The sequence below is a fragment of the Penaeus chinensis genome, chromosome 39 (assembly GCF_019202785.1).
Source record: "Penaeus chinensis breed Huanghai No. 1 chromosome 39, ASM1920278v2, whole genome shotgun sequence".
NCBI classification, from domain to species: domain Eukaryota; kingdom Metazoa; phylum Arthropoda; class Malacostraca; order Decapoda; family Penaeidae; genus Penaeus; species Penaeus chinensis.
This window is the reverse complement of record NC_061857.1, coordinates 8,629,381-8,639,380: the sequence shown is the minus strand read 5'-3', so window position 1 is coordinate 8,639,380 and position 10,000 is coordinate 8,629,381. Positions and strand designations below refer to the sequence as shown.

At 43.2% G+C, this 10,000-nt stretch overlaps 2 protein-coding genes across 2 annotated transcripts; both read right to left on the bottom strand.

The window, feature by feature from the left end:
* Window positions 1-2,192: 2,192 nt before the first annotated feature.
* LOC125046608 (acanthoscurrin-2-like) lies at window positions 2,193-3,132 on the bottom strand. Its single transcript, XM_047644425.1, has 2 exons — window positions 3,011-3,132; window positions 2,193-2,883 (listed from the first exon to the last, which is right to left on the bottom strand). Exons 1-2 carry the CDS (start codon window positions 3,011-3,013, stop codon window positions 2,350-2,352), a joined length of 537 nt encoding a protein of 178 aa, XP_047500381.1. The 5' UTR covers window positions 3,014-3,132; the 3' UTR covers window positions 2,193-2,349.
* A 5,410-nt stretch (window positions 3,133-8,542) lies between these two features.
* Window positions 8,543-9,486, bottom strand: LOC125046602 (acanthoscurrin-2-like). The gene is made up of 2 exons (XM_047644413.1): window positions 9,384-9,486; window positions 8,543-9,254 (listed from the first exon to the last, which is right to left on the bottom strand). Exons 1-2 carry the CDS (start codon window positions 9,384-9,386, stop codon window positions 8,613-8,615), a joined length of 645 nt encoding a protein of 214 aa, XP_047500369.1. The 5' UTR covers window positions 9,387-9,486; the 3' UTR covers window positions 8,543-8,612.
* Between the last annotated feature and the right edge of the window lie 514 nt (window positions 9,487-10,000).

Sequence of the window (10,000 nt, the reverse complement as noted above, 5' to 3'; positions counted from 1 at the left end):
ACTCTGAAACCTGAGTTCTTGTCCTTGCAGAGACGTACAATAAAGATGTAGTTGTAGTCCTATAGGATTTTTTTTTTTTATGTAAGATTATAGTTACATATACAAAATACTAGAGTGTATATACATTCATTTGCATATAATTATACACACACACACATATATATATACACATACACATATATTTATATATATACATACACATATATTTATATATATACATAGACACATTCACACATGTATGTATATTTGTGTGTATATATATGTATTTATGTATATGTGTGTGTGTGTGTGTGTTTGTATGTTTGTGTGTGTGTGTGCGTGTGTGTATGTGTGTGTGTGTGCGTGTGTGTATGTGTGTGTGTGTGCTTGTGTATTCTTGTGTGTGGTTGTGTGCGCCTTTTGTGTGTACGTGTGTTTGTGTGTACGTATATATATATGTATATCTGTGTGTGTGTATACACTGTGTATATACGTATATATGCACTTATTATGTATAATGACAGTACACACACACACATATCCATTATATATATATATATATATATATATATATATATATATATATATATATATATTTAACAGCCATTCATTCCACTGCAGGACATAAGCCGCTCTCAATTTACTATTGAGAGGTTATATGGAAGTGTCACCCATGCCTGATTGGATGCCCTTACTAATCAACCGCGTTTCGGCGCGCTAACACCTGTGCCACGGCGACGACTTCCCCTACGACACCTGCGTTTGACGATGTGTCAAAGGATATATGTCGTTTTCTCGGGATCGAGCGAGCAGTCAGAGCGCAGGCATTTTTATGACCGCCCCGACGGGGAATTGAACTCGGGACCACGAGAGACCAAACTCAGTGTTCATACTGAGGCAGATAGTGGAGAAACATAGAAAAGCAAAAAGAACTTTACATGCTATTCATAGCGTTCTTGAAGGCCTAAGATAGGATACCAAGGCTGGAGCTGTGGAGATGTTTGAGAGAAGGCAGGGTCCGGAAAAGCATGTAAGAAAGATTTGAAAAATGTATTGGAATTTCAAGACGCGAGTGAGGAGTGGAGCAAGTGTAACCGACAGTTTTGGAGTCGGAGCGGGGCTGTGACAGGGCTCCGCGCTTCCTCTGCATCACTGTATGTGATGTCTTGATAGAGGACGCAAGATAGGGACCTCCGTGAACATGACGTATTCCGATGACGTGGTTTTGGTGAAGAGTCAAAAGGAGAGTTACAGCACAATCTTGCAGGATGAAAAAAGCAGAGCAAAGATTGAATATATGATGCATCCAGATCAAGAGCAGGATTGCATTAGAATAGATGTAGAGCTAAAGAGGGTGGATACTTTTAAATACCTGGGCTCCATCCTATCAGCAAACGGTACCGAGAAGAAAGAAATATCTGGCGGAATGCAAGCAGGATGGAAAAGTTGAAAGGATAGGAGTTTTGTGCATTAGGAACATGCCAGTGAAACTGAAGGGGAAGTATATAGGACTGTAGTAAAACCAGAAATGATGTATGGACTAGAAACAGTACTCTTATAGAAAGCAAACCATAAGAGGATGGAAGTAGCCGAATTGAGAATATTACGACAGAATGATTAGAGGAACAGTAAGTGTGATAGAGGTGTCTAAGACACAAGAAGCGAGGCTCAGATGGAATTAACATGTCATGAGACACAGACACACACACACATAGAGACACTCACACACACACACACACACACACACACACACACACATATATATATATATATATATATATATATATGTATGTATGTATGTATATGTATTCATGTATTATGTATGTATATGCAAATACATAAAATCATCTACATATATATAAATATACATATATCTGTGTTTGTATGTGTAGATATATTTATCTATATTAGGTTGCGTATATACTGCAGGTAACAATATTCTTTTCTTTTCTGTCTATGAGAAAGAGTATTTTGTTTATATTTCTAAAGTTACATAATGTCCCACTGCTGCCTTTAGTTGAAAGATAACAAGATACTGTGAATTCACCATTGTCTCATAGTCACAATTTCAGATTTCTTTGCTACGCGAACTTTAATAACTGTATTTAGCTTCTTCTTTTAGGTAGAATATCTATGGAAACGTTCTACAAAATCTCAGGATAGAAAAGAATGCGCAGTTATGTGCTTTTTTATTAGATAAGTAAGACTCCAGGTCGCATCTTCTATTCCAATAAATAATGAATATGTGAGGGAAACAGACCTTACAGAACCCCGTCAGAGTCCCCGTGGGGAGCGACGACCGGCCCCCCGAGGCCGCCGGCGTGAACGCCACTGGCCAAGACGCCCCCGTGGCCCACTGAATGGCCGACATCAAGGCCTGCTTACTCCCAGGGAGTGAGCGCCGTCAAAGCCACCGTGCCCCAAGGAGGCGCCCCCGGCGAAGCCTCCGTACCCCAAGGAGGAGCCCCCGGCGAGGCTACCGTGCCCCAAGGAGGAGCCGCCGGCGAGACCTCCATGCCCCAAGGAGGAGCCGCCGGCGAGGCCTCCATGCCCTAAGGAGGAGCCGCCGGCGAGGCCTCCATGCCCCAAGGAGGAGCCGCCGGCGAGGCCTCCATGCCCCAAGGAGGAGCCGCTGTGTCTTAGGGAGGAGCCACCGGCACCGTAGCCTCCCAGAGGAGCTCCGAGGTTGAACACGCTGAAGCCGGTGGCTACGCCTCCGCCATACCCTCCATGGCCGCCCCTGACAGCTCCTCCGAGTCCTCCTCCAAGGCCGTGGCCTCCTCCAACAGCCACTCCATGTCCTCCGAGTCCTCCTCCATGTTGCCCGTGTCCTGCAGAGCCAAAGCCTCCATCGCCAGATGCATGATGCACCGCGATCGCCGCTACGAAGATACCAAAGTATTTCTGGAAGGAAAGAAGGCAAATAAGAATATATATATAAATATATATGTATGTGTGTGTGTTTTGTCCCACTAAGAAATTCTTATCTTGTTCCCTATACAGACAAAGAAACTCAACACTCATTCCTTACCATCTTCTTGCCTGTAAATGAACTACCGAGACTCCGAAAATCCGCTTGTTTATATACTCTGCAAATCACCAGGTCACTTCGCCGGAAATAACCTCAAGGTTCCTGATACTTTTGATCTTCCCGCTACACTTCCGCTGCTGCCCGAAGGCGGTTGCAATTGCTAAAAGCTGCAAAGTTATTCACTCTGAAACCTGAGTTCTTGTCCTTGCAGAGACGTACAATAGAGATGTAGTTGTAGTCCTGTAGGTTTTTTTTTTTTTTTTTTTTTTTGTAAGATTATAGTTATTATATATATATATATTTGTAAGATTATAGTTATTATGTTATACACATACACATATGTTTATATATATATACATAGACACATTCACACATGTATGTATATTTGTGTGTGTATATATATGTATTTATGTATATATGTGTGTGTGTGTTTGTATGTTTTGGTGTGTGTGTGCGTGTGTGTATGTGTGTGTGTGCGTTTGTGTATTCTTGTGTGTGGTTGTGTGCGCCTTTTGTGTGTACGTGTGTTTGTGTGTACGTATATATATGTATATCTGTGTGTGTGTATACACTGTGTATATACGTATATATGCACTTATTATGTATAATGACAGTATACACACACATACACATTATATATATATATATATATATATATATATATATATATATATATATATTTATTTATATATATATTTAACAGCCATTCATTCCACTGCAGGACATAAGCCCTTCTCAATTTACTATTGAGAGGTTATATGGCAGTGTCATCCTTTCCTGATTGGATGCCCTTACTAATCAACCGCGTTTCGGTGCGCTAACACCTGTGCCACGGCGACGACTTCCCTTACGACACCTGCGTTTGACGATGTGTCAAAGGCTATATGTCGTTTTCTCGGGCTCGAGCGAGCAGTCAGAGCGCAAGCATTTTTATGACCGCCGCGACGGGGAATTGAACTCGGGACCACGAGAGACCAAACTCAGTGTTCACACTGAGGCAGATAGTGAGAAACATAGAAAAGCAAAAAGAACTTTACATGCTATTTATAGCGTTGTTGAAGGCCTAAGATAGGATACCAAGACTGGAGCTGTGGAGATGTTTAAGAGAAGGCAGGTTCCGGAAAAGCATGTAAGAAAGATTTGAAAAATTTCTTGGAATTTCAAGACGCGAGTGAGGAGTGGAGCAAGTGTAACCGACAGTTTTGGAGTCGGAATGGGGCTGTGTCGGGGCTCCGCGCTAAGTCCCTTCCTCTGCATCATTGTATTTGATGTGTTGATAGAGGGCGTGAGAGAGGTGACGGCGTGGACATGACGTATTCCGATGACGTGGTTTTGGTGAGAAGTCAAAAGGAGAGTTACAGCACAATCTTGCAGGATGAAAAAAGCAGAGCAAAGATTGAATATATGATGCATCCAGATCAAGAGCAGGATTGCATTAGAATAGATGTAGAGCTAAAGAGGGCGGATGCTTTTAAATACCTGGGCTCCATCCTATCAGCAGACGGTAGCGAGAAGAAAGAAATATCTGGCTAAATGCAAGCAGGAGGGATGAAAAGTTGAAAGGATGTGTCAGGAGTTTTGCGCATTAGTGAAACTGAAGGGGGAAGTATATAGGACAGTAGTAAAACCAGAAATGACGTATGGAGCAGATGCAGTACTCTAATAGACAGCAAACGATAAGAGGATGGAAGTGGCCGAATTGAGAATATTACGACAGATGTGTGGATAGGTACAGGTTCAATCATTAGACACCTCTATCATGTGTGATAGAGGTGTCTAAGACACAAGAAGCGAGGCTCAGATGGAATTAACATGTCATGAGACACAAACACACACACACAGAGACACTCACACACACACACATATATATGTATATATATATGTATGTATGTATGTATATGTATGCATGTATTATGTATGTATATACAAATACATAAAATTATCTACATACATATATATACATATATCTGTGTAAAGATATTTATCTATATTTATGTACATTAATGTACAAACAGAGAACACATTATTAGGTTGCGTATATACTGCAGGTAACAATATTCTTTTCTTTTCTGTCGATGAGAAAGAGTATTTTGTTTATATTTCTAAAGTTACATAATGTCCCACTGCTGCCTTTAGTTGAAAGATAACAAGATACTGTGAATTCACCATTGTCTGATAGTTGCAGTTTCAGATTTCTTTGCTATGCGAGCATTACTAACTGTATTTAGCTTCTTCTTTTAGGTAGAATATCTATGGAAACGTTCTACAAAATCTCAGGATAGAAAAGAATGCGCAGTTATGTGTTTTTTTATTAGTTAAGTAAGACTTCAGGTCGCATCTTCCATTCCAATAAATAATGAACATGTGTGGGAAACAGACCTTACAGAACCCCGTAAGAGACCCCGTGGGGAGCGACGACCGGCCCCCCGAGGCCGCCGGCGTGAACGCCACTGGCCAAGACGCCCCCGTGGCCCGCTGAATGGCCCACATCAAGGCCGCTTACTCCCAGGGAGTGAGCGCCGTCGAGGCCACCGTGCCCCAAGGAGGCGCCCCCGGCGACGCCACCGTACCCTAAAGAGGAGCCGTCGGCGAGGCCTCCATGCCCCAAGGAGGAGCCGCCGGCGAGGCCACCGTGCCCTAAGGAGGAGCCGCCGGCGAGGCCTCCATGCCCCAAGGAGGAGCCGCCGGCGAGGCCTCCATGCCCCAAGGAGGAGCCGCCGGCGAGGCCTCCATGCCCCAAGGAGGAGCCGCCGGCGAGGCCACCGTACCCTAAGGAGGAGCCGCCGGCGAGGCCTCCATGCCCCAAGGAGGAGCCGCCGGCGAGGCCTCCATGCCCCAAGGAGGAGCCGCTGTGCCTTAGGGTGGAGCCACCGGCACCGTAGCCTCCCAGAGGAGCTCCGAGGTTGAACACGCTGAAGCCGGTGGCTACGCCTCCGGCATACCCTCCATGGCCGCCCCTGACAGCTCCTCCGAGTCCTCCTCCAAGGCCGTGGCCTCCTCCAACAGCCACTACATGTCCTCCGAGTCCTCCTCCATGTTGCCCGTGTCCTCCAAAGCCTCCATCGCCAGATGCATGATGCACCGCGATCGCCACTACGAAGATACCAAAGTATTTCTGGAAGGAAAGAAAGCAAATAAGAATATATATATATATATATATATATATGTTTTGTCCCATTGAGAATTTCTTATCTTGTTCCCAATATAGACAAAGACAAAAGCTTAAGAAACTTAACGCTCATTCTTTACCATCATCTTGCCTGTAAATGAACTACCGAGACTCCGAAAAACCGCTTGTTTATATATACTCTGCAAATCACCAGGTCACTTCGCCGGAAATAACCTTAAGGTTCCTGATACTTTTCATCTTCCCGCAACACTTCCGCTGCTGCCCGAAGGCGGTTGCACTTGCATTCACTCTGAAACCTGAGTTCTTGTCCTTGTTAGAGACGTACAATAGAGATGTAGTTGTAGTCCTGTAGGATTTATTATTGTTTTGTAAGATTATAGTTCCATATACAAAATACTGGATTGTGTATATATATTCATTTGCATATAGTTATATACATTTATCTATACATACACATATCTATATATATATATATATATATATATACATAGACACACTCACACACGTATGTATATTTGTGTATGTATATGTATATATGTTTATATGTGTGTGTGTGTGTATGTGTGTGTGTGTGCGTGTGTGTATTCATGTGTGTGGTTGTGTGCGCATTTTGTGTGTACGTGTGTTTGTATGTACGTATATATATGTATATATATCTCTGTGTGTGTATACACTGTGTATATACATATATATATATATATATATATATATATATATATATGCACTTATTATGTATATGTACAATATACACACATATACATTATATATATGTATATATATATATATTTTTTTTTAACAGACATTCATTCCACTGCAAGACATTGGCCTCTCTCAATTTACTATTGAGAGGTTATATGAAAGTGTCACCCATGCCTGATTGGATGCCCTTACTAATCAACCGCGTTTCGGCGCGCTAACACCTGTGCGACGGCGACGACTTCCCCTATGGCACCTGCGTTTGATGATATGTCAAAGGCTATATGTCGTTTTCTCGGGCTCGAGCGAGCAGTCAGAGCGCAGGCATTTTTACGACCGCCGCGACGTAGAATTAAACTCGAGACCACGAGAGACCAAACTCAGTGTTAATATTGAGGCAGATAGTGTAGAAACATTGTAAAGAAAAAAGAACTTCACATGATATTTATAGTTTTGGCGAAGGCCTAAGGTAGGATACCAAGACTGGGGCTGTGGAGATGTTTGAGAAAAGTCAGGTTCCGAAAAAGTATGTAAGAAAGATTTTTAAATTTTTTTGGAATGTCAAGACGCGAGTGAGGAGTGGAGCAAGTATATCCGACAGTTTTGGAGTCGGAATGGGGCTGTGTCGGGGCTCCGCGCTAAGTCCCTTCCTCTGCATCATTGTATTTGATGTGTTGATAGAGGGCGTGAGAGAGGTGACGGCGTGGACATGACGTATTCCGATGACGTGGTTTTGGTGAGGAGTCAAAAGGAGAGTTACAGCACAATCTTGCAGGATGAAAAAAGCAGAGCAAAGATTGAATATATGATGCATCCAGATCAAGAGCAGGATTGCATTAGAATAGATGTAGAGCTAAAGAGGGTGGATGCTTTTAAATACCTGGGCTCCATCCTATCAGCAGACGGTAGCGAGAAGAAGAAATATCTGGCTAAATGCAAGCAGGAGGGATGAAAAGTTGAAAGGATGTGTCAGGAGTTTTGCGCATTAGTGAAACTGAAGGGGGAAGTATATAGGACAGTAGTAAAACCAGAAATGACGTATGGAGCAGATGCAGTACTCTTATAGACAGCAAACGATAAGAGGATGGAAGTGGCCGAATTGAGAATATTACGACAGATGTGTGGATAGGTACAGGTTCAATCATTAGACACCTCTATCATGTGTGATAGAGGTGTCTAAGACACAAGGAGCGAGGCTCAGATGGAATTAACATGTCATGAGACACAAACACACACACACACAGAGACACTCACACACACACACACACACATATATATGTATATATATGTATGTATGTATGTATATGTATGCATGTATTATGTATGTATATACAAATACATAAAATTATCTACATACATATATCTGTGTAGATATATTTATCTATATTTATGTACATTAATGTACAAACAGAGAACACACTATTAGGTTGCGTATATACTGCAGGTAACAATATTCTTTTATTTTCTGTCGATGAGAAAGAGTATTTTGTTTATATTTCTAAAGTTACATAATGTCCCATTGCTGCCTTTAGTTGAAAGATAACAAGATACTGTGAATTCACCATTGTCTCATAGTCACAATTTCAGATTTCTTTGCTACGCGAAATTTAATAACTGTATTTAGCTTCTTCTTTTAGGTAGAATATCTATGGAAACGTTCTACAAAATCTCAGGATAGAAAAGAATGCGCAGTTATGTGTTTTTTTATTAGATAAGTAAGACTTCAGGTCGCATCTTCCATCCCAATAAATAATGAACATGTGTGGGAAACAGACCTTACAGAACCCCGTAAGAGTCCCCGTGGGGAGCGACGACCGGCCCCCCGAGGCCGCCGGCGTGAACGCCACTGGCCAAGACGCCCCCGTGGCCCACTGAATGGCCGACATCAAGGCCGCTGACTCCCAGGGAGTGAGCGCCGTCGAGGCCACCGTGCCCCAAGGAGGCGCCCCCGGCGAGGCCTCCGTACCCCAAGGAGGAGCCGCCGACGAGGCCTCCATGCCCCAAGGAGGAGCCGCCGACGAGGCCTCCATGCCCCAAGGAGGAGCCGCCGGCGAGGCTACCGTGCCCTAAAGAGGAGCCGCCGGCGACGCCACCGTACCCTAATGAGGAGCCGCCGGCGAGGCCTCCATGCCCCAAGGAGGAGCCGCTGTGCCTTAGGGAGGAGCCACCGGCACCGTAGCCTCCCAGAGGAGCTCCGAGGTTGAACACGCTGAAGCCGGTGGCTACGCCCCCGCCATACCCTCCATGGCCGCCCCTGACAGCTCCTCCGAGTCCTCCTCCAAGGCCGTGGCCTCCTCCAACAGCCACTCCATGTCCTCCGAGTCCTCCTCCATGTTGCCCGTGTCCTCCAGAGCCAAAGCCTCCATCGCCAGATGCATGATGCACCGCGATCGCCGCTACGAAGATACCAAAGTATTTCTGGAAGGAAAGAAAGCAAATAAGAATATATATATAAATATATATGTATGTGTGTGTGTGTTTTGTCCCACTGAGAAATTCTTATCTTGTTCCCTATACAGACAAAGAAACTCAACACTCATTCCTTACCATCTTCTTGCCTGTAAATGAACTACCGAGACTCCGAAAATCCGCTTGTTTATATACTCTGCAAATCACCAGGTCACTTCGCCGGAAATAACCTCAAGGTTCCTGATACTTTTGATCTTCCCGCTACACTTCCGCTGCTGCCCGAAGGCGGTTGCAATTGCTAAAAGCTGCAAAGTTATTCACTCTGAAACCTGAGTTCTTGTCCTTGCAGAGACGTACAATAGAGATGTAGTTGTAGTTCTGTAGGTTTTTTTTTTTTTTTTTTTTTTTTTGTAAGATTATAGTTATTATATATATATATTTGTAAGATTATAGTTATTATGTTATACACATACACATATGTTTATACATATATACATAGACACATTCACACACGTATGTATATTTGTGTGTGTATATATATGTATTTATGTATATATGTGTGTGTGTATGTTTGTATGTTTGTGTGTGTGTGTGCGTGTGTGTATGTGTGTGTGTGCGTTTGTGTATTCTTGTGTGTGGTTGTGTGCGCCTTTTGTGTGTACGTGTGTTTGTTTGTACGTATATATATGTATATCTGTGTGTGTGTATACACTGTGTATATACGTATATATGCACTTATTATGTATAATGACAGT